This window comes from Erpetoichthys calabaricus, chromosome 7 (genome assembly GCF_900747795.2).
Source record: "Erpetoichthys calabaricus chromosome 7, fErpCal1.3, whole genome shotgun sequence".
In the NCBI taxonomy this organism is placed as follows: domain Eukaryota; kingdom Metazoa; phylum Chordata; class Cladistia; order Polypteriformes; family Polypteridae; genus Erpetoichthys; species Erpetoichthys calabaricus.
The window spans coordinates 178,581,138-178,606,195 of record NC_041400.2 but is presented as its reverse complement, the minus strand read 5'-3'; the positions used below and the strand labels follow the sequence as shown (position 1 = coordinate 178,606,195).

General features: G+C 40.1%; 2 protein-coding genes across 10 annotated transcripts in view; one reads left to right on the top strand and one right to left on the bottom strand.

The window, feature by feature from the left end:
• LOC114654912 (baculoviral IAP repeat-containing protein 1-like) overlaps window positions 1-25,058 on the bottom strand; it is an 828,238-nt gene that overhangs the window by 670,509 nt on the left and 132,671 nt on the right. The window lies entirely within an intron of this gene.
• Window positions 1-25,058, top strand: part of LOC114654913 (calpastatin-like) — a 202,279-nt gene that overhangs the window by 116,871 nt on the left and 60,350 nt on the right. For 7 of the 9 annotated variants that reach the window (XM_051930032.1, XM_051930028.1, XM_051930029.1 and 4 more), the window contains 5 exons: window positions 8,144-8,212; window positions 10,438-10,482; window positions 20,833-20,889; window positions 23,843-23,953; window positions 24,213-24,362. In XM_051930032.1, coding sequence (XP_051785992.1) covers window positions 8,144-8,212; window positions 10,438-10,482; window positions 20,833-20,889; window positions 23,843-23,953; window positions 24,213-24,362 — 432 coding nt within the window. The remainder of the gene's footprint in view (window positions 1-8,143; window positions 8,213-10,437; window positions 10,483-20,832; window positions 20,890-23,842; window positions 23,954-24,212; window positions 24,363-25,058) is intronic. The other 2 variants (XM_051930035.1, XM_051930037.1) reach the window with 2 other exon arrangements.

Here is a 25,058-nt window from a genome sequence, read left to right as displayed (position 1 = left end):
GTCTCAGGATAGAAAATGAGTGAGAGCGTGAGAGAGAAGCACGCAAGAGTCCACCTTAATATGGCTCTATAAACTCTGAAGCACCCCCTGTAGCAGTGTGAGGGCAGCATTCACCTCTTAAACAGCTTGGGCAGATTTAGCCCCCCCATTCTGGCATAAGCTTGGTTCTTGTCAACAATTTCAAAGGATGCACAAATGCAGTTTCAGACAAACAAGAAAGAAAGGATATACACGTAATTGGGTCGTAAACTGCCTTCTCAAACTTGCCTTTCCACTTAGGTTTGCCAGATTTGATGGGTATTTACAGCCCAAGCACAGCCAAAAGCCCACCCATATCCTACAAAAATGAAGCCCAGTATTGATAGTAATCGTCTTTCTACAACTAAACTGCAAACATCCATGATTGTCACTTCTCTGATTGGCCAATTGGTCCTTAATTTGCATGAGTGGGTGGAGCCAGAGAGTTTGATCCAGTAAGTATTTTTCCCCAATGGCTAACAATGGAGTATACAATGCATAATGTTTTAATGATATGTTTTCTTCTTGAAAGTGGGCACCGTAAAAGGAAAGAGGCCGTGGAATCCTTGTACAGTGCCTCAATTTTGTAGGTAAATTAAATTTATTTAGCTAAATTACTAAATTAACCACAGAAGTGCCTAAAGAAAATTCTAATGAAAGGTTTAAGCTCAGAATAAATTAATCAAAAAGCAGAAACAATGAGAATAGTACAAATAACTCTTTTTGTTAGGGAAAACTATACTTCTAAAAAACAGATGAAATAGAAAGCCTAACACTCAAAGAGAGTACACAGAGGTGCCAAATGGAAATAAATTTCACATTCTCACAGACTGAACAAATACTGGTGGCTTTTCCAAAAATGTATACTCCAGAACAAAAGGTAACCAAAATCTCAAAACAAAAGTATATGACTAAAGAAAATGTTAATATTATAAAATATAATTCAATAAAGAACCAACTTAGTGAAGGGAAGCTTCAGACAACGAAAGCCAAAAAACTCAAATGGCCAGCAATTAGACTGGAAGAAGAGACTAGAAGAGTCTTTAAATATTGCAGTCACCTGAAGTGACATCTGCAAAATCAGGGGGCCACACCCCTTGGGGTGGGGTATGTCAGACTTGCCGACTGTAGTCGCCTATCTCGTCGCCGGAGCATCTTAGTTCATACGACTGGAAATCACAGGGTATGTCTAATTTGCCAACTGAGTGACAACTTTCCAATGCAGTTGTGCTTACTGGCCCCTTTTTGTAACGGCCAATGTCGTGCTGCCTGACGGAGCTGGTGCTGTACCAGGGGTTTACAGGTACGGCAAGTTCAACAGCAATCTCTACCCTTTTTTTTTCTTTTTTACATTCTGTCACAGTACAGAAATTACGAGACATCAGGCTGATGATCTTCTCTTCTGTTTATGAGGTCCTAAACAGTCACATTCTTTATTCCTCGTCGCTCAGTTTTATGCATTGTACTTCCAGATGAGCATTCCTTGCTTGTCAGATCTCATGCACTCACAGCCCACCCTATGACTAAAATCAAATTCAAACCTGTTTGATTTTGTTAGCATGAGTCATGGACTAGTTGTTCTCAGTCGTTGAGTACGTCACATTCGACGACAGCTTCCAACTCACTAAGATTATGTAGATGAAGACTACGACAGAAAATCACTTAAAAAGTTATGTAGTGACACATGGCCTTAAAGGTAAAGATAACAAAACTGTTGAGCAATACATAAAAGTGAAAAAGAGAAATTAAAAACTAAGGAACAATCCCCAAAATAGAAGACAACGAAAAATTCTTCAATTCTTAAAGTAAGCGGTTAACATTAAAATGAAGTACTAACCAGCTAAAACAATTAACACCAAAAGAAATCAATAAATGAAAGTGAAACAAAAGCCAAGGATGAAGCCCCAGTGTGATCCTGACCGTATTCATTTCAATTAATAATTTAAGTGGTACGCTTCTTTGGTGTCACGCCGACATCTGGGTTAGGAAAGGTGACTCTGAATTATTTCCAGCCCAGATCTCCTGGCTTGAATGTGCATCATCCAAATTTACATTTGTAAGATTTCTTCATTAAATTTCCAAGCACAAATGGATAAGAGATAGATAGATAGATAGATAGATAGATAGATAGATAGATAGATAGATAGATAGATAGATAGATACTTTATTAATCCCAAGGGGAAATTCACATACTCCAGCAGCAGCATACTGATATAAAAACAATATTAAATTAAAGAGTGATAAAAATGCAGGTAAAACAGACAATAACTTTGTATAATGTTAACGTTTACCCCCCCCCGGGTGGTATTGAAGAGTCGCATAGTTTGGGGGAGGAACGATCTTCTCAGTCTGTCAGTGGAGCAGGACAGTGACAGCAGTCTGTCGCTGAAGCTGCTCTTCTGTCTGGAGATGATCCTGTTTAGTGGATGCAGTGGATTCTCCATGATTGATAGGAATCTGTTCAGCACCCGTCGCTCTGCCACGGATGTCAAACTGTCCAGCTCCATGCCTACAATAGAGCCTGCCTTCCTCACCAGTTTGTCCAGGCGTGAAGCATCCTTCTTCTTTATGCTGCCTCCCCAGCACACCACTGCGTAGAAGAGGGCGCTCGCCACAACCGTCTGATAGAACATCTGCTGCATCTTATTGCAGATGTTGAAGGACGCCAGTCTTCTAAGGAAGTATAGTCGGCTCTGTCCTCTCTTGCACAGAGCATCAGTGATAACTCATTGATTGTGATTTATTTATTTTCCTGCTGGTCTTCTTTCTGCCTGATTTTATAGTACAGCCTGATCAGGTACACTAATGAACTAAACCAGTGGATGGATGGAGGTGAGGAGAAGAAAATAGCTTTTATATAATTAAAACTGAGCTGTAGTATAACAGAGGAAAGGACTGGCACATGAACACGGCTAGCAAGTTAAAGGCCCTGCGTGGGACCACTTATTGAAGTCCCTGTTCTCAGGTTGATTGCCTTACCAACTTGTCTTGTTAATAGTAACAATAATTATAATTCTTTACTTGTATATTATTCTTTTCTCACTATTCAAAGAGCTTTGCATAGTGAGTGGGGAGCCATTTCAACCACCACTAATGAGCAGCAAGCGCCTGGATGATGTGATGGCAGCCATTTTTGTGGCAGTACACTCACCACACATTAGCTATTAGGTAGTGATTTAGAGACAAGGGTTGATTGGGGGGGGGGGCATAATGACTAATCCATGGTGGGCAATTTAGCCAAACATCGGGATCCACCGTACTCTTTACGACAGATGCCTGGGGATCTTTTATGAACGCAGTGAGTCAGGACCTCGTTTTTTTAGTCTCATCCAAAGGACTGCACCACATAATGATATATCATAGATGCATATTTTATTATACCTACTTAACTTGACATTTATCTAACTCTATACAGTGGAACCTCGGTTTGCGAGTAACTTGGTTTACGAGTGTTTTGCAAGACGAGCAAAAATTTTTAATAAATTTTGACTTGATAAACGAGCAAGGTCTTGCAGTACGAGTAGTATGTATACGCTTTGTCTGCTGGGCGTCATATGATCACAACTGAGCTGATGGTTCTTCTCTCTCTCTCTTGCTGTGGGATTGTGGGCAATCATCTCCTATTCTCCGTCTGAGTCGGCGTGCCTCACTCATATGGTCAACCTCCGTATGAGCGTATAGTGTTTACTACAGCATTAATATTGTGACTGTGTGCGCGCGTGTGTGTGTATGTGTATGTGCACGCGTGCGCGCGCTCGTGTGTGTGTGTGTGTTCGCACGTGCATGTGTATGTGTTTGTGCTCGCGCGCTCGGGTGTATGTGTGTGTGTGATCGTGCGCGCGTGTGTATGTGTGTGTGTGTGCTCGCGCGCACATGTGTGCTGTGACGTGCGAGTCCCCATCTTGCACCCTAAAACACGAAGCTGAGTCTCAGTACTTTAGCAACACCAGCTTTATTCAGCTTGAAACAGCAACAGCGCAGTTATTTATTGTAGTGGGATCTGCCACTCTCCTATACACAGACACAGCAGTCAGGCAGGGTCGTGACCAAGTAATACTGTGCCCTGCGCATTTATAATGTTCCTTGTTCTTTGTATCACCCATCGACAGCAGGCGCTTATAGCATGTCCGCGATCTTTTCGGATTCGGTTTTACAACGAACTGCTACAGCGCTGGGAGACTGCGATTGCTTTGGGACGCTCTTCCGCGTGTCGTCCCGTTGGGTGCAATCCCACAAGAGTTTAGAAACTCACTCACACCAGCCATGATTCTTTTCAAAGGTAAAGTGCAGGTTAATTTTTTTTTATGTATTTTTACTTTATATTTTGTATTAATCATTTTTATATGAATAGTTTTGGGTTGTGGAACAAATCATCTGAGTTTCCATTATTTCTTATAGGGAAATTCACTTTGATATACAAGTGCTTTGGACTACGAGCACGTTTCCGGAACGAATTATGCTCCCAATCTGAGGTTCCACTGTATCTATTTTTCTAGTATCAGAATGTAGTTTAAGTTAATTTGTTTAGGTTTCAATAGATGTATTTTTCATATTTTTAATTCTTGTTTTCTTTTTTTCACATCTTCGCACCCCCCTTTTTGTTACTTCGCGCCCCCTTAGGGGGGCCTGCCCCACAGATTGAGAACCACTGTATTAGACAGACAGCAACAGGGAACGTCTTTGCAAAAAAAGGCTATAATTTTTTTTTTATTATTTTAAGTGCAGGGAATAAGCTTCCATAGTAATGCAGTAACGTATATCTGTTTTTTTTTTTTTTTTATTAATACAGGTGTTTACTTCAGTAAATTAAGTAACTGCTTTGCATTACTTGTTATTTTAAAAAGTCATCTGACTATGTAATGCGTGTTACCCCCAACACTGCTCAGAAGATGCCAGATCACATTGCCCTCAGTCAGCATTTCTTCCAATATGTGATGTTCCTTGACCGCTCCTTGCTGCACTCCATTACCACAAGGGACTTTTATGTCATGTTTCCCCCCAGGTATCCACCTCAAACTGCCCAAATACGCATCCTTATCCTATATTGTGTAGTATGGGCAGATCTGCCAACAAGGGGCTTTGAATGCAAGCACAGGAGCCCGTGACGATAAGGGGCCTTTTCATCAAGTCAAATCTCAAGGAAGTGATGGAGTATCCTCGTGCTGAGAAGATCAAGGGTGACCCCCAACTCACTCATTTAAACGTTCGATTATTGGCATGCTGAAGTTATCAAGAGGCCCCCTCTGCTCAACAATAGTATCGATTAACTGTGTGGCAAAATGATCAAGAGGTACCCCCTGACCCACTAGATGAAACGATCGAATCTCCGTGACTGGACTGGAAAAGTTCAAGAGAAATCAAAATCAAATCAAAAGTGAGAAATACCGTACTTCATTAAACGACCCTGCCTAAGTTCTCCTACAGTAATTTGCATCCTTTTGTCTGCTAGGCATTTGTCATATTGTCACACGAAAGACCAGGCTACCTTTTCTGTGTACTGTATATGTGACAATATCGCTGCTGCTACTACTGTTTTTGAATGCTTTGTTTGTATCAGTTTATATGTCACCATAGCTTTATAGTGCACCTACAAAAATATTATATAAATATTGATAGACATAGGGATAGCTACTTGACAAGACATTATTTTCTACCCTGTTTCACAAATACGTTTATTTATTTTTTTGATCACGTACATTGATGCACTGGAGCACTGACTCTAGCGGTTTTGCTGCTCAAGCATTGAAGACTCGACCCTCTTCTTCTGTAACCTAATGCCTTCATCTCCTCAGTGGTATGTTTCAGCCAGGGTTCCCTGTTTTGTTATTTTTTGTTTTACGTTAACTTTGTTGTTCATTTAGTTTCTTTATGTCAAACTTTATTGGTCTGTGTAACATCACATGTCTCTCACTGTCAAGGGACTGCCCTCAGCCCTATAAAGGAAACCCACAGTCCCTTGCGGTTCATTGAATATGCTGGCATTGGTGACTTGGTCTAATGATGATTATTATTATTAGAAGAGATGGAATTAGACTGGATTACCAGAGAAGTGCAACTAGGCTGATTCCAGAGCAACAGGGGATGAGTTATGAGGGAAGTTTAAAAGAGCTGAGCCTTTTCAGAAGATAAAGAGGTGACCTGATTGAAGTGTTTAAAATTATGAAGAGAATTAGTCCAGTGGTTCGAGACGGTGACTTTAAAATGAGTTCATCAAGAACACGGGGACACAGATGGAACTTGTTAAGGGTAAATTTCATACAAACATTAGTGATTACATGATTACATCTCGCCTGAAGAAGGAGCATGAGTTGCCTCGAAAGCTTGCATATTGTAATCTTTTTAGTTAGCCAATAAAAGGGATCATTTTGCTATAATACTCACAACATTCATAATGGCTAACATGGTACAACACCCTAGTACTACACACAAATATTAGGAAGTTTTTCTTCACACAGAGAACCACAGACACAAGTAATTAGTGATCAAGTAGTGTGGTGGACAGTAGGACGTTAGGGACCTCCATTCATCCATCCATTATCCAACCCGCTATATCCTACCTACAGGGTCACGGGGGTCTGCTGGAGCCAATCCCAGCCAACACAGGGCGCAAGGCAGGAAACAAACTCTGGGCAGGAAGCCAGTCCACCGCAGACGTTAGGGACCTTCAAAACTAAACTTGATGTTATTTTAGAAGAATTAAGTGGATAGGAACAATCTTCTGTAAAAGAGACCTTCTGGAAAAGGGGATGTGAGTTTCATCCCACAATCCAAAGACCTGCTATTGGTGTCATTGGTGACTCAAAGTTGGCCACGTGTGACTGTGCCAAGTAATGAACTGGCATCCATTCTAGGACTGTCTTCTACGGTGTGCTTATTGCTGCTGGTATTAATTCCTGCTGTCTATAACCCTAATCTGTATGAAGGGTCTACAGAACCATCCAGCTTATGAGGTATTGGAACAACGTGGCTATCAGTTAACCTATTAGCCCAGTGGAGTGAAAAGCCTCCTCAAATTTGTGAAACATCTTATGTGTTTGCTTCAATAATAATATTAGACATGCAGTTATGCCTTAAAGTGAATGGAGTTCAATATCTCAGACATGGTGACATGCAAATTACCCACAAAAGAAAGGATGCCAGTGTGAAGTATTTTATGGATTAAGACAATGGAATATCATATTGTCAAGCTGCCATAGGTTAGCACACACTTCAGCAGTGAGACGTAAAGGTGGGTGCATAGTTAAGGTGGGCATATTCACTATTTTTGAAGTACCTTATGATGGTCTACTCAGTGAATTGTATAATCCAGCGTTTCTCAACCTTGAAGTATTTGCGACCCAAGTTTTCATAACAATTTTAATCGCGCCCCCCTAACGTTTTTTTGAAACCATAATAAAATGTATTCCTATATTTTTTGCTGCAGATACACTGCTACAAGTTTAAAATTTTCCTACGAATAGGGAAATTACGCCACGTATAGCACCATTCACGCCCCCTTTGTTTTTACTTAGGGGGGCGCGCCCCACAGTTTGAGAACCGCTGGTATAATCTAAAACTAAGGTGGATTTTTTATTTTTGCATATTGAAACATGTCATAAGAATGTGAGATGTTGGGTAGACGATGGTGTTTGATGGCCTAGTGATTAGTCAGTAAAAAATAAGGTGACTTACTGAGCGTCACCGGGGGAATCATTTAAGTTGTCTATACTTGAGCTAAGAAAATACGGAAATAGCTGTCCTTCCTCAAGTACAGTATGCACAGCAGCCTTTGGAAGATGATGTAGTAAATAAAGTTTGCAACTTGTTTGTGTATATCAATATGGTAATCTTACAGTTATGAGAACTTCAAAGCCAATTATTTGGTACTAAAACTGAATCTTTATTGTTTAAATGTACCTTATGATTAAGTGGCAGCAAAACTGTTTTTGTTCCAAATCAGTCATATAAAGAAGCTTTTGTATTTGTACAGTAAATCATATAGTGACATAAATAGAAGTATCTATCTATCTATCTATCTATCTATCTATCTATCTATCTATCTATCTATCTATCTATCTATCTATCTATCTATCTATCTTATAGTGCCTTTCATTTCTAATTTTGCCTTCTTTTTTTTTTTTTGTAGTCTCAACCAAAGTCATCATCCACCACTGCAGGATCCAAAGCATCCAGCATGAAGCCTGCAGACTCTAAGGTAAGAGTTAAAGAGGGATGACTTCATGAAGAAGATCTAATCTAGTATTTATTGTCATTTGTTCCCTTTTACTAAATGAACATAGAAAGATTAGAGACAGTGAAAAATGTCCAGATTTTTTTTTTTTTTGTGCATTTCATTAGCGGATAATAGGTTACTTTAAAAAGGTAATTTGAAGGCATAATGGCAGATTGAGTTCTTAGCGTCGGCCTGCATGCACCAGATGCCTTGGACGATACATTTGTAGGATTCATAAGAAACACATGCTGAATTGAATAAATAAAAGTAAAAACAAATCCATTTTGAAAGTTGCATGCCTGTCATGTTAAGATGAATGTTAGGATGGCACTCACTATTTTAACATCTTGTTTGCAGTGTACAGTGTCTTATGATGGTGCCCGCTTCTGTTTTGCTGTTAAATCTATGATGTGCTGGCTAATATTTTGTGTTGTTGATGGGTTTCCTTTTAATAACAACATTAGTTGGCTGTTAAAGATTTCAGAGCCTGAAGTGGTGATTGTAGAATAAATATCGGATATCTTTGGCAGTCACCACCACTGTTGGGACTAAAGCATTAAAAGTAATGTGCATTATCTAGCGATATTACTTTTTAAAGTAACAAGCTACCTAATTTAATATTTATTTTACTGAATTAAAAATACCTACGTTGCTTAAAAAATGCAAATATTTGTTACTGTATTACTACAGAACCTTATTCATGCCACTTTTTTGCACAATTTATTGCGTTATTTCACAAAAGTATTGCTCGTTTTTGCAATAATGTTACCTGCGGCTGTCAGTGTAACACTGTGCATGCGTGTGGACCGCATGTCTGATGACAGCTAAAGAAGAGGTTAAGCACATGCATAACATGCAGTCAAGTGGAAAGAACTGAACAAAAGTTATAGGAAACATTTAATCCTGCATATGCTCAGGGGTAAACTTAATCAACCCAGTTTAGGGTCACAGGAAACCAGAGATTACCGCAGTACCACTGGGTGTAAGGCAAGAAGCAAATGTGGTGGATGGTGTGCCAGTCCTTTACAGGGCTTAATCGCACAGCCAATCAGAAGAGAGTGTGCAATCTAGAGACAGGACGCTATAAGTAAAGAGTCTGTTCAGTTTTAATCCAGCCCTAGATATGCTGAAATAGTGTGATCTGGTGATGCAGCCACTGGAGTTCATACCACACATCTTCGTGGGCTCAGAGTGGGAATGGGAAAAGGGGGATGGATAGTATTTACTTCACTGCATATGAAGGACTAAATCTACCATAAAATGAAACACTAAGGACTGTTTGGACAAGTCTCTGCAATCTGATTGGTTAGTTTGGCTTTGGTTAGTGATTGGTTAGTTTGGGTTTGGTGTGATTGGTTAGCTTAGCTTTAGTGATGCAATCAAAAGAGGAAATGCGAGTGTGAGATGCACAAGATGGAGTGAAGCCATATGAGCCACTCTGAGAGAGTTGCCTTCAAAAGATAGGCAAGTATAAAACCAGACAGGAGAGACAGGAAAGAAAAGCTGAAATTTGGTACAAATGGTACATCTAGGGCAGTTGCTATCCACTAAGAAAGGACATCCATCCATCCATCCATCCATTGTCCAACCCGCTATATCCTAACACAGGGTCACGGGGGACTGCTGGAGCCAATCCCAGCACGCAAGGCAGGAACAAATCCCGGGCAGGGTGCCAGCCCACCTTAGGGCACACACAAACACACCCACACACCAAGCACAAACTAGGGCCAATTTAGGATCGCCAATGCACCTAACCTGCATGTCTTTGGACTGTGGCAGGAAACTCACGCAGACACAGGGAGAACATGCAAACTCCACGCAGGGAGGACCCGGGAAGCGAACCTGGATCTCCGAACTGCGAGGCAGCAGTGCTAGCCCTGCACCACCGTGTCTCCCTAGAATCTTTGTTTTTTTTTTTATTTATTCTTTGCATCACAGTTTTATGTGTTTCATTCAATTTCCTTTGCAAATCAAGTTCATATTTTAAAATCATTTTGTAAGTGTAGTTATTAGCAGTAGAGATAAAGTAAGCCACAAATCTGTTAGGCTCCATTCCTGTTACTGTGCTTTCCCTAGTTAAAAATAATTAGGGACTTGAGCTTTGGATACATAATAAAGAGTTTTTAATAAGTGCTTTGAATTTGTTTTATGTTACAATAAGACATTTTGATGCAAATGTCATTTAAAATACTTTCTTTGTATTTCAGGATTCTACAAAACAAGCAGCTGTCAAGACAGCACAATCAACGAAGGTAATTTATGACTGCTTGCTAATCAGACCAGTACATTGTCCACATTTTTTTATTAATGTAATACCGGGCTTTCAGGTGACAACAATAATAAGTCATTCGTGCGTACGTTTTGTTCAATTACTTATTGCAAGTCGGAGTCGAGAGAATGGAAACTCTCCTGGCACCATCAGCCCATCACAGGGCACATGCAGACTGACAGGACACATTTAGAGTCAATCTCTGAGATGCGGGAGAAATCCAATAAAAACCAACAAACTTCAGAATTGCTTTATTTGAACTGCGTCACCATAGTGCCCAACAATAAATCAGTGTCTTCAATATTTTTATAATTATTAGATAACACTAGTGTGCAAAATAAAAAAAATCACTTCCATCAGAAATTTTAGGATTCTTGTTTTTTTAGACTTGTTTTGCTCAATTTGGAAGAATTGTAACCCATCTCTATCAAGTCAGTGCGTAAATGATGTTATATACAATTTTAAATTGGAAAAAAATCAAATTCGCTCTTTGTGGATCTGTACAAAACTTGTTTTTAAAACCTGGCAAGATCTAATCAGTAATATTTTGGAATAAGCATTTATATTGGGGGGGGAACGACTCTTTTCTCAATTTACTACTCTCAACAGTTTTGCTCTGGCTGTTGGCCTTCCTCTCTTTCTCATGGGTGGGGGGTTGGACTTGAATGTAGTTTTGTTAAGATTGACTTCATTGTATGGAACGTTATACAGTCATATGAAAAAGTTTGGGCACCCCTCTTAATTCTTTGGATTTTTGTTTATCTTTGGCTGAGCTTTCAAAGTAGAAACATCCTTTTAATATCTGACATGCCTTATGGACACAGTAGTATTTCAGCAGTGACATTAAGTTTATTGGATTAACAGAAAATATGCAATATGCACCATAACAAAATTTGACAGGTGCATACATGTGGGCACCCCAACAGAGATATGACATCAATACTTAGTTGAGCCTCCTTTTGCAAATCTAACAGCCTCTAGACGCTGTCCTCCTATAGCCTTTGATGAGTGTCTTGATTCTGGATGGAGGTATTTTTGACTATTCTTCCATACAAAATCTCTCCAGTTCAGTTCAATTTGTTGGCTGCCAAGCATGGACAGCCTGCTTCAAATCATCCCATAGATTTTCGATGATATTCAAGTCAGGGGACTGTGACGGCCATTCCAGAACATTGTACTTCTCCCTCTGCATGAATGCCTTTGTAGATTTTGAACTGTGTTTTGGGTCATTGTCTTGTTGGAATATCCAACCCCTGCGTAACTTCACCTTTGTGACTGATGCTTGAAAATTTCCTGAAGAATTTGTTGATATTGGGTTGAATTCATCCGACCCCCCGACTTTAACAAGGCCCCCAGTCCCTGAACTAGACACACAGCCCCACAGCATGATGGCACCTCCATAAATTTGACAGGAGGTAGCAGGTGTTTTTCTTGGAATGCGGTGTTGTTCTTCTGCCATGCAAAGCGCTTTTTGCTTTGACCAAATAACTCAATTTTTGTCTCATCAGTCCAAAGCACTTTGTTCCAAAATGAATCTGGCTTGTCTAAATGAGCCTTTGCATACAACAAGCAACTCTGTTTGTGGTGTGAGTGCAGAAAGGGCTTCTTTCTCATCACCCTGCCATACAGATGTTCTTTGTGCAAATTGCGCTGAATTGTAGAACAATGTACAGATATACCATCTGCAGCAAGATGTTCTTGCAGGTCTTTGGAGGTGATCTGTGGGTTGTCTGTAACCATTCTCACAATCCTGTGCATGTGTCGCTCCTGTATTTTTCTTGGCCTGCCTGACCTGCTGGGTTAACAACAACTGTGCCTGTGGCCTTCCATTTCCTGATTCCATTCCTTACAGGTGAAACTGTCAGTTTACACCTCTGAGATAGCTTTTTGTAGCCTTCCCTAAGCCATGAGAATGAACAATCTTTGTGTTCTGATCTTTTGAGAGTTGCTTTGAGGATCCCATGCTGTCACTCTTCAGAGGAGAGTAAAAGGGATTCTCAAATACTCAATTGACCACCTTAAATACCTTTATATCTCATGATTGGACACACCTGTCTATGAAGTTCAAGGCTTCACGAGCTAATCCAACCAATTTGGTGTTACAAGTAATCAGCATTGAGCAGTGACAGGCATTCAAATCAGCAAAATTACAAGGGGACCCACATTTTTGCACAGCCAGTTTTTCACATTTGATTTAATTTCATACAACTAAATACGGCTTCACTAAAAATCATTGTTCGGAAAACACCCCAGTACTCAGATGTTCCTAGGAAATGAAAGACAGACCACTGTTATCTTTTTTGTTGAAAGGAGAGTCAATTATTATGCAGGCTGAGAGGGGTTCCCAAACTTTTCATATGACTGTATGCTTTTAATAAATTCAATAAAAGATCCAAAGACCTGAAAAAAAAATTGTAGGTATTCTGGAGGGTGCTGAATCTGAATCAGGTAATAGAATTTCTCTTATCACATCCAGTTTTTAAGAGATTAAGGTTTAAAATGAAAAAATATATATATTTTAGAGAAAAAGCATTTTTAAAATTAATTATTTAGACTTGGGAAAAAAATGATAAATTACACATGTAATTGTTTTAAATGGTAAAAAGTAGTCACTTGGTGGTTTTTCTCTTCTTATGCTGCTCTGAACAGTGCCAGTCAAAGCCATTTTGGTGCCCTAGGTGGGGTGGACATACATCACCCCTCGTTGTCCATAGCATGTAGTCGGTATTATAAATGGTGCCCCCCAGATGATTGATAGATAGATAGATAGATAGATAGATAGATAGATAGATAGATAGATAGATAGATAGATAGATAGATAGATAGATAGATAGATAGATAGATAGATAGATAGATAGATAGATAGATAGATAGATAGATAAGAAGTATAACAAACTAAATTTGGACCATTCAGTCCACCATGCATGTTTGTTTAGCTAATACCTAAGCTGCTGTTATGCAAGTACTTCTTAAATGTTGTTTCTGCTTCAACTGTATGACTTGGTAGTTTATTCCAGATTCCCAAAATTCTTTGCTTAAAGAAGAGGAGACCATTTTTTCACTAAGCTCATTTGTTTAGCTAACAGCTAAGCTGTCCTAATATCTCATCCAGGTACTTCTTAAAAGATAGATAGATAGATAGATAGATAGATAGATAGATAGATAGATAGATAGATAGATAGATAGATAGATAGATAGATAGATAGATAGATAGATAGATAGATAGATAGATAGATAGATAGATAGATAGATACTTTATTAATCCCAAGGGGAAATTCCCAGTGGCTGCCTGTGTCGCCTAATGGATCGAGGGCTCTGCCTCTGAAGGTGTTTCTCATGCATTGGTAACCTGTCTTGACAGAATGACCAACAGATGTCTGCTAAGATAGACCCATTCCACTCTCCACTCTTACGTCCCTCCATTGGACCAATGTCCTGGTGGAACCTCTCCCCATGTGCATCACATATCAATCCAGTGTTCTCAGGGAAAAACTGTAGGAAATGGATTCTTAAAGACATGTTACACAGGATTGCCAGGTCGGAAGGGAGAAGCTCCTCAACTAGTTCTGCCTTTGTATTCCTTACAAAGGCCTGAATCACACCACTCTCCGTTATCACTTCTCTCCATTTGAGCAATGTGCTAGTGGAACCTCTGCCCATGTTGCACACGAGTGCTAGGACAGAAGAGAGAAGCTCCCCAACTAGTTCTGCCTTGGCATTCCCAAGAAAGTTGTGGCACACACTTTGTTGTTGTTTTTTTTTTCTTCTATAATAGAAGGCTGTGTGTTCTGTTACCATTTGCGTACCTGTTACCTGGTCAAAGCAATGGATGGATCAACCCGAACCTGTGTGCTTATGTAAAAAACATTTAAGCAACAACTTTCTTTCTGGGTGGCACGGTGGCGCAGTGGGTAGTGCTGCTGCCTCGCAGTTAGGAGACCCGGGTTCGCTTCCTGGGTCCTCCCTGTGTGGAGTTTGCATGTTCTCCCCGTGTCAGCGTGGGTTTCCTCCCAGAGTCCAAAGACATGCAGGTTAGGTGCACTGGCGATACTAAATTGTCCTTGGTGTGTGTGTGTGCCCTGCGGTGGGCTGGCGCCCTGCCCGGGGTTTGTTTCCTGTCTTGTGCCCTGTGTTGGCTGGGATTGGCTCCAGCAGCTCCTGTGACCCTGTGGTTAGGATATAGCGGGTTGGATAATGGATGGACTTTCTTTCTTCTGGACAATGAAAAGGCATCTTTCTAAATGTCTAAATATAAATTCCTGGCTATTATGAAAGAGTAAGAAAAGAGAAAAAAATTTGATTGAGAACAAAAAATGTATAGCAAATATTTTATTTCATTTTTCGGCAACTTCAAAAAAAATATTCTGAGCAGGAAAAAAACTTACACTATTGTGGTCCTTACCAGGTCCTCCTTAACAGTCTGCGTTACCATTTAATCCCTAAATAACAGTGAAATCCTAAATATCGCTACTTTTATTGGTCTTATTCCTTTCCTGGCCAGGATGTCCATCCAGCCCATGTGGCATCTACAACGTCTACACATGGAAATGTGTATGTCTGTCTGTCCGGCCTAGAAGTGAGAGGTGGAGTCAGGATAAGGGCTCCACCTCCGTGGAAACAGAAAACTCGCTTAGTCTCTAATGACACAAGCGAGGCGAGCACGTCGGCAAAACGAAACCTCCGAAGGAAGAGTCACTTGCTTAGCTGCTAATACAGAAGCGAGGTGAGCACATCGGCAAAACGGTATCCCTTTAACTTTTCCTCCCGCCACTAATACACAAGTGAGACGAGCATGTCGGCAAAATGACACCTCCAAAGAAAGACAGTCGCTTAGCTGTTAATGCACAAGCGATGCGAGTACGTCGGCAAAACGAATCCTGCTAGGAAAGAGATGCCCAGAGTAGTTCCTTCCAATTACCTTCATTTCAGTTGTTTTTCTGATGATTTCAATAGTTTCTAGGACCCCAGCATGGGCTTACATAGTTAGTAATAAATAATAATAAGTTGCATTGTTAGAACACCTTTCACAAACCCAAGGTCCAAACTCCATTTTTTTATTTGATGTACTTTACAAATCACTGAGGAAAACTGTCTTTTCACATGACTGTTGGAGGTCAGAGCACAGGGTCAGCCATTGTGCAGTACCCGTAGAGTAGTTTTCAGTTTAAGGGCTTTGCTCAAGGGCCCAACAGAGGAGGATTCCTCCTGACAGTAATGGCAACCTTCCAGAAACCAGTGCAGATCCTTAGCCACAAGAGCCATCACTCCAGATGCAGAAAGAAAAACACAAGGAGGGGGAAAAGGTGTGCTGAGACACCACTGGCATTTGTCAAAGGTTACTCTAGAAGGACAAGATGCTCCTTACCAGTCAAGGTCCTCAGAGTAGGCCTCGAGTCTCATGGAGTGCCTGACAGATGAGCGGATGTAACAGAGGACAGAGTGGTGGTGCAGTTAGCTCGGAGTCGCAGGTCCTCGTCCAGGTCACCCACCTTCAAGCTGTGGGGGAAGCAAGCAGATGCATAAAGCATTTTTTTTAATGAGCTCATGTCTGCCTCATTCAAACAAATATATCTAACAAATTAAGTGAATTCTTTATAAGAAACTGGTGACTAAAAATCCTGTTATATTGAAGTGGCCATTCTTTTCCGGGGTGTCCACAGTGATGGCGCACTTGACTGTCCTTCTTTGGCTCCCTCCTTTCAGTTAATGCACATGTCTGCCCCTCACCTCGGCTACAGACGAGTGTCTACATCTTTGGCACTTAGTACTTTGCCACTCCAATACAGGCAGTGAGAGAACGCTACATTACAGACAAAGAATACAAATTTGATCCTTTTCTTGGCAGCATCTTGCAAAGTCACATTTTATTTTCATTGTGTAAATAATTGCTAATAAAAAATTTATCAGAACATAAACTGTAGATGAAAGAAATAAAACTGCATAGGCATATCTGACCCCATCTTTAGGGACGATAGGCTGACGTGCTTTCAGGAAAACACGAGTTTGACAAAAAAAACAAACCACCCGGTGAGCCAAAGAGAAACTGAGTGCAGGTCCATTACTGAGTGACTAAATGAAATAAAGTGCCTCGTGGTATGTCCGGTAGCTCACTCTTTATTACAGATGTTACTCCTGCATTTCAGAAGACATCGGGACAAATTCTTTTTGCACTATAAACATGTAGGCACTGGCATCTCAGTGAAGTTTAAAGTGCTTTATTACTCAGCCTTTATGTTTAAAACGTTTTGTTCAGGTACAATATTATCAAAAACATCTTTAATAATGTCGCATGTTCATTAAGTAAAGGCAATGTAGCCTTGTTGATCAATTATGGTATCATAGATAATGGTGTAGGCCTCTGAGTGTTACAGTACAGGACACTGAGAAAGTATTCAGACCCCTTGACTTTCTTCACATTTTGTGATGTTCTATAGCTTTGTGCTAAATTCATTTAATTTAATTTTTCCTCCCAAGTCAAACAACCCTCAACAATTCAGAATGAGAAGGCAGGAACACGATTTTAGAAAATTTAGCAAATTAATTAAAAATTAAAGAAACTAAAACATCATATCTGTCCTGCGGTGGGTTGGCACCCTGCCCGGCATTATTTCCTGCCTTGTGCCCTGTGTTTGGCTGGGATTGGCTCCAGCAGACCCCTGTGACCCTGTGTTCGGATTCAGCGGGTTGGAAAATGGATGGATGGAAAACATCATACCAACACAAGTAATAACATCACTTCAAGAGATGTCCACCGAATCCATAAGCTAATTAAAAGGTCAAGCTCAGTTATGGGATGTCTTGTGGACCCCCTGGAGGTCGTAGCAAAGGAGACAATTAAAACAAAACTGAGTGCCATTATGAACAATGCTACACATTCTCTCTCTGACACACCAACACTGAGGACTTTCAGACAATGAATAATTCAGCAGAAATGTGTGAAGAAACACTAGGGGGCTTGTCTACACCAACAGAAATATGTCTACATAATGCCTCATGGGGACTTTGACTGTCAAGTCAGAAGTTTTATTTCTTTTACGTTTTCTTTCTTTTTAGTCATCCTGGTGTGTTTTCGGGCCATTGTCTGTCTATCTATCTATCTATCTATCTATCTATCTATCTATCTATCTATCTATCTATCTATCTATCTATCTATCTATCTATCTATCTATCTATCTATCTATCTACAGTGGTGTGAAAAACTATTTGCCCCCTTCCTGATTTCTTATTCTTTTGCATGTTTGTCACACAAAATGTTTCTGATCATCAAACACATTTAACCATTAGTCAAATATAACACAAGTAAACACAAAATGCAGTTTTTAAATGATGGTGTTTATTATTTAGGGAGAAAAAAAATCCAAACCTACATGGCCCTGTTTGAAAAAGTAATTGCCCCCTTGTTAAAAAATAACCTAACTGTGGTGTATCACACCTGAGTTCAATTTCCGTAGCCACCCCCAGGCCTGATTACTGCCACACCTGTTTCAATCAAGAAATCACTTAAATAGGAGCTGCCTGACACAGAGAAGTAGACCAAAAGCACCTCAAAAGCTAGACATCATGCCAAGATCCAAAGAAATTCAGGAACAAATGAGAACAGAAGTAATTGAGATCTATCAGTCTGGTAAAGGTTATAAAGCCATTTCTAAAGCTTTGGGACCACAGTGAGAGCCATTATCCACAAATGGCAAAAACATGGAACAGTGGTGAACCTTCCCAGGAGTGGCCGGCCGACCAAAATTACCCCAAGAGCGCAGAGACGACTCATCCGAGAGGTCACAAAAGACCCCAGGACAACGTCTAAAGAACTGCAGGCCTCACTTGCCTCAATTAAGGTCAGTGTTCACGACTCCACCATAAGAAAGAGACTGGGCAAAAACGGCCTGCATGGCAGATTTCCAAGACACAAACCACTGTTAAGCAAAAAGAACATTAGGGCTCGTCTCAATTTTGCTAAGAAACATCTCAATGATTGCCAAGACTTTTGGGAAAATACCTTGTGGACTGATGAGTCAAAAGTTGAAGTTTTTGGAAGGCAAATGTCCCGTTACATCTGGCGTAAAAGGAACACAGCATTTCAGAAAAAGAACATCATACCAACAGTAAAATATGGTGGTGGTAGTGTGATGGTCTGGGGTTGTTTTGCTGCTTCAGGACCTGGAAGGCTTGCTGTGATAGATGGAACCATGAATTCTACTGTCTACCAAAAAATCCTGAAGGAGAATGTCCGGCCATCAGTTCGTCAACTCAAGCTGAAGCGATCTTGGGTGCTGCAACAGGACAATGACCCAAAACACACCAGCAAATCCACCTCTGAATGGCTGAAGAAAAACAAAATGAAGACTTTGGAGTGGCCTAGTCAAAGTCCTGACCTGAATCCAATTGAGATGCTATGGCATGACCTTAAAAAGGCGGTTCATGCTAGAAAACCCTCAAATAAAGCTGAAGTACAACAATTTTGCAAAGATGAGTGGGCCAAAATTCCTCCAGAGCGCTGTAAAAGACTCATTGCAAGTTATCGCAAACGCTTGATTGCAGTTATTGCTGCTAAGGGTGGCCCAACCAGTTATTAGGTTCAGGGGGCAATTACTTTTTCACACAGGGCCATGTAGGTTTGGATTTTTTTTTCTCCCTAAATAATAAAAACCACCATTTACAAACTGCATTTTGTGTTTACTTGTGTTATATTTGACTAATGGTTAAATGTGTTTGATGATCAGAAACATTTTGTGTGACAAACATGCAAAAGAATAAGAAATCAGGAAGGGGGCAAATAGTTTTTCACACCACTGTATATGGCCATCATACTTATAAGAGTGTATAGGACATTCAATTCCAAAACCATTGGCATTGTCCAAAACCAGTGTCCACTTTCGCTATACTGTAACACTGTTCCTCATAAGCTCACCATTTGTTTTTTTAGAGGGAGGGAGCTTCTGTAAACGGCAGCCCACCTGCGTAGCACTCGGAAGTGTGTGAGCTCTGATGCAGAAGGCCAGCTGGCTGGTATAAACAGTGTGTTTAAATATAAAATACTTACAAACACATATCGCATGTATTATATATGATTATATTTATATACTAGGGGGTTCCCCCTGCTCACTTTGCTTGCCAACCCCCCCGTCCTGCGCTATGCACCAGCCACTTCACGTCTCTGCCGCTCACATTGTGAAGAGGGGGGGCTGAATGCACCCCAAAGAGATGCGGTTGCTCCTCCGAAACCCCCTCTTAAACGGTGACACAATAGGAAGCAAATACAGTTTTTTTTACTTCCTCTTTGCTCGATCAGCTGCTGCTGCTGCCGTGCCGTGTGATCGGCATTTCGAGCAGCTCTTTCAACATTTAAAAGCCTGTACAGCAGCTGTCCTACTCTTTGTCTTTTACTTCCGGCCTAAGGCGTGTTTAAATCTCTTGGCACAAAGTCTCATCTCGCAGGACGTGAGTACTTGATATTTTTAGTTTATAATTTAAAAAAGGAATGCGAATCTGAAACAACATCACGTTAAAAGTTCAATAAATTCTGAAAAGAATGATACCAAACATATATATGTAGGTTATAAAATAAGCCCGATTTAAAGCTTGACAAAAAGCATGACATAAAAACATCACATAAAATCGTTGCACAAAATCGTTGCACTTTTACGCTTAGGATTTTATATATACTGCGGTGGGCTGGTGGGGGTTTGTTTCATGCCTTGAATCCCTGTGTTGGTTGGGATTGGCTCCAGCAGACCCCCGTGACCCTGTAGTTAGGATATAGCGGGTTGGATAATGAATGGATGGATGGATGGATTTTATATTTATAGGGTAGATGTTCTACGCTAAATACACTTTTTATTTATTTATTGTGTTTTTTATATTATTTTTAGAGTATGAAATTCATTGCACTTTGCACACATAACAGTAAACCTGACTTGACTTGACCAGGCCAGGCTACCACACAAATGTCTGATGTTTTTTCTTATGACTGCTGCTGTTATTTCAGGAGTGGATTAAGTCCTAAACGTTACCTCTCAGACATACAGCAGTCTTACAGTCATCAACAATAATATACCCCTTGTGGCCTTCTTCATCGTGAGGTACATCCCCCCCTGACAAGGATCAAATGAGCTGATGTCCCTCCCCGTGTTAAGGAGCTGCTGAAGAGCTTCAGGCACTTCTGAAGCAGAAATACTGTAGCTGCTCTAAATGGATGGAAATAAAAGGCTCGTTGAAGTGACTCCTGCCTCCAGTTATCACGTGTTACCATCTAAATAATCACTCTGTCTTTTACAAATGATTTAGATGCTCTTTTTAAAATTAGATTCTATTATTTTTTTTACCTTTTCTACAGCCAGCAGATCCTGCAAGCAAAGCAGCAGCTGACGTGAAGCCTAAAGAAGCCGCATCGGTGAGTAAAGAATGAATGTGTCAGATGGCATTGTTGACCTCTGCTGCGTCAGTCTGCAGTTGAACCCGAGGCCAGCTGGCGGAGTTCGAGTTCTTGGCACAGACCCGCTCCAGTTAAAGACTGCTATGCTTTGCTAATTTTCAGAATTCACTAGAGAAGGGATGGCATTTGTGGTCATTTTAAATTTGTGAGTTTAGGTTACAACTGAACTAAATCTGCTAATATTTGGGACTAACAAGACAATGGGACTACAGGAGTTGATTATAATATTGTTTTTTTATATTTATTTAATGATTATATTCACTATAAAGTGGCTTCTTACCATGCTGTTCTCAAACCAACTTAAGCCAATTCACGGGTGTGGGGAACAGGAACCTGTCCTGGCAGCACTGGGCACAAAGCAGGAAAGAGCCCTGGACGGGGCCCACTCACAACCCACCATACCCAGAATCACATAGGGACAAACTGGAATTGCCACCTAACCTAACCTAACCTAACCTAACCTGCTCTTCTTTGGTAAAGTGGGAGAAGAACCAGAGGAAAAGTCTTAGAAACACGGGGAACACAAACAAACTCCGTGTGGACAATGACCGGACAGCATCTGCGCTGCACTAAAGTCATCTAAGCAGCATTAAAAGGAAACTTGTTTTTATTATAATTTAATGGCAATTAAAATGTAAATTAAAATTATTTTTACTACTAGGATTTAAATGATTCTTTTCAATCAATTCATTTTTAAACCCACTTTATCCAGTCAGTCAGAACCACTCCTGGAAATATCAGGCTCCAGGGTGGAGAAGCATGGAGAACATTGACAGGGACAGAGCTGGAGTGAGAAGACAATCTTGTGAAAATGTTCCTGTCAGTCCAGGGAGGAACAATCTCTGAGGAAGGTGCCAGTCCATCACAGAGCTAACACACACACACACCATTTCTTGCCTTGTGCCCATTGATACCAGGATACCCCAACCCCTGTGTTGCTAAATTAGACATAGCAGGTTTAAAAATAATATGTTGTTGTTATATTATTAATATTATTATTAGCAGGGGTAGTGATATTGTCATTGTTGTTATTGTTAGTATCATCATTAGACTGGGACCATTTCTTGCCGTATACTAAGTAACGCCATGGTATACCTCAGCCTCTGTGTCCCTGAATTAGATAAAGCAGGATTAAAAATATTATATTGTTGTTGTTATTATTTTTTATTTGTAGTATTAGTATTAGTATTAGACTGGGGCTGTTTTTGCCTTATGCACAGTGATACCAGAATATACCCCAGCCCTGTGTCCCTAAATTAGCCAGTTTGAAAATATGATGTTGTTATTTTATTATTATTATCATTAGTAGTAGTAGTATTGTTGTTATTCTTAGCAACATCATTAGATTAGGGTCACTTCTTGCCTTAAGCCAAGTGATAACAAGGGTACACACCAGCCCCTGAATTACATATACCTGCAGTAGGCTTAAAAATATTATTTTGTTTTTGTTATTATTATTATTACTATTATTATTATTAGACTGTGGTCTTTCTTGCCTTGTGCCAAGTGATACCAGGCTATACTCCAGCCTCGGTTTCCCTGAATTAGATATAACAGGTGTAAAAATATTATGTTATTTATTATTATTATTATTATTATTATTAGACTTGGTTCACAGTTTCTTGCCTTGTGCCAAGTGTTACCAGGCGATACCCAAGCCTCTGTGCCCATGAATTAGACATAATAGGTTTTAAAATATCATGCTGTTATTATTATTATTTTTATTATTATTAGACTTGGTTAATTTATTGCCTTGTCCCAAGTGATACAAGGCTATACTCCAGCCTTGGTTTCCCTAGATTAGATATAACAGGTGTAAAAAATTGTTATTTATTATTATTATTATTATTATTAGACTTGGTTAATTTCTTGCCTTGTGCCAAGTGTTACCAGGCGATACCCAAGCCTCTGTGTCCGTGAATTAGATATAGTAGGTTTTAAAATATAATGCTGTTGTTATTATTATTATTAGACTTGGTTAAATTCTTGCCTTGTGCCAAGTGTTACCAGGTGATACCCAAGCCTCTATGCCCATGAATTAGACATAGTAGGTTTTAAAATATCATGCTGTTATTATTATTATTTTTATTATTATTAGACTTAGTTAATTTATTGCCTTATCCCAAGTGATACAAGGCTATACTCCAGCCTCGGTTTCCCTGGATTAGATATAACAGGTGTAAAAAAATTATTATTATTATTATTATTATTATTAGACTTGGTTAAATTCTTGCCTTGTGCCAAGTGTTACCAGGCTATACCCAAGCCTCTGTGTCAGTGAATTAGATATAGTAGGTTTTAAAATATAATGCTGTTATTATTATTAGATTGGGGCCATGTCTTGCCTTGTGCCCAGTGCTGCCAGGATAGGCTCCGCCTCCTGTGACCCTGATTTACATGTAGCAGGTTCATCATCTTCTTCTTCATCATCTTCTTCTTCTTCTTTTAACAACTCAAGCTGAACACTTACAACTATTTTGTTGGAGGTGCTGCTCATCGTGGACAGGCAGATATCATTCCTGATTGTTCTCTTAATATCTGTCTGTTTCTGTACTTACCATAAATGTTTAATTCAGCGCCATGTCACCAGTGGTCAAAGATTATCATGGAAGCACTGGGTACAAAGCAGGAACCAAACAAATGAAAAGCAAAAGAAAATTAAGAAATCGATTGATTGTGCTGTTCTCTTAATTACTAATCAACATATACTCGTAATATTTCACTTGTTTGATATGACAGCTTTGATAAAGGTAGTGTGAGTTTCCCCGACTTTATCTTTTTATCTGATTCAGTTCATTTGTACCGGTTAAACTTCTTAAGCAGGCTGTCCAGTCTCACTTTGCTGACTTCACAGTCGGTTCTGCTGTCCCTTTAAGTTATGAAACTATTTGATGTGTTTACTTTGCTGAAGGCAAAACAGGCTTCAACCAAGTCAGCTGCAGCCACAGAAAAGCCAGCTCCGCCAACAGGAGGCACTAGTAAGGCCAAAGGTGATCCTGCTAAACCAGCAGGGACAGCGAAGGTGGGTGTCCACGTCTGCATCTTTCATTCTTTAAAGTAAATGATTGGAATTACAGTAACTGAGCATATCTTTAAATGTACTGCTTTCTGAAATCACATCTTCTCAATGTAAGTTTTGCTCAAATTGTGCCACTCATTTCTAGTATTCATCAAGTAAACCGTCAAACATTAAGTGGAATAATTTTGTCTAAATCATTTCACATAAAGGATTTCTTCATTAAAATTATAAGAAAAAAAAATCCTCATCCTGTTTCTTTTAGCCAGCAGAGCAGAAGCCGGCACAGAGCACTTCCACAGCGGCTAAAGCTACGGCTACGGCTGCTGGCACGGCCACAGTTGCAGCTGCTGGTGCGGCCACAGTTGCGGCTGCTGGCACGGCCACAGTTGCGGCTGCCAAAGAAGGTGCCGAGGTAGGTAGCGGGCACCAGCGTGAAATGCCTGCATCATTCTGGGAGCATTGCAGAAGCATTTGGTGGAGCAGGGAGCAACAGCCTTCACATTACCTCACTTTTGTACAGTTCATGTCACTTTGTGGCACACTGAGGACAGAACTGAATGAATCCCCCAGTGTGTGACAATAGTGCTGCTGTAAAAAGTGAAGAGGGCTTGTCATGTGGGATGTAGGAACACCTTGCTTGACAGTACGCTGTATGGGCCAAAGTCCTTTTTCAAGGGATAAACTTCTCCTTTTTTTATAGACTTTCTGCATTATTGTATGCTTAGAATTAAGAGCTGTTCAAAACCTTGCCGTTACGTAGTAGTCTTATGATACTGACGTGAAAGGGTTAAGAGCAGAATCATGCGTATACATTTTCATCTTTATTACTATAGTTTGGAAAGAAATTGTAGAGGCCTTTTGGAGATATATTTGGTCGTCTTCGGTGGATGCTGACAAGTCAACCGTGAACACAAATCTATTAATCGCATTCTGTGATGTCATAAGAACTCAACAAAGGCTTCTTTTGGTCTTCGTAAAATTTACAGAGCATCCATGAAGGGCGCATTCATCTCTACCCTGTGTAGAACTTTAACAATCAGAGATACGCTGATATAAATATTTATGAAAAGGGCTGGATGGATGTTTTATTCAGATAAAATCGCCCATG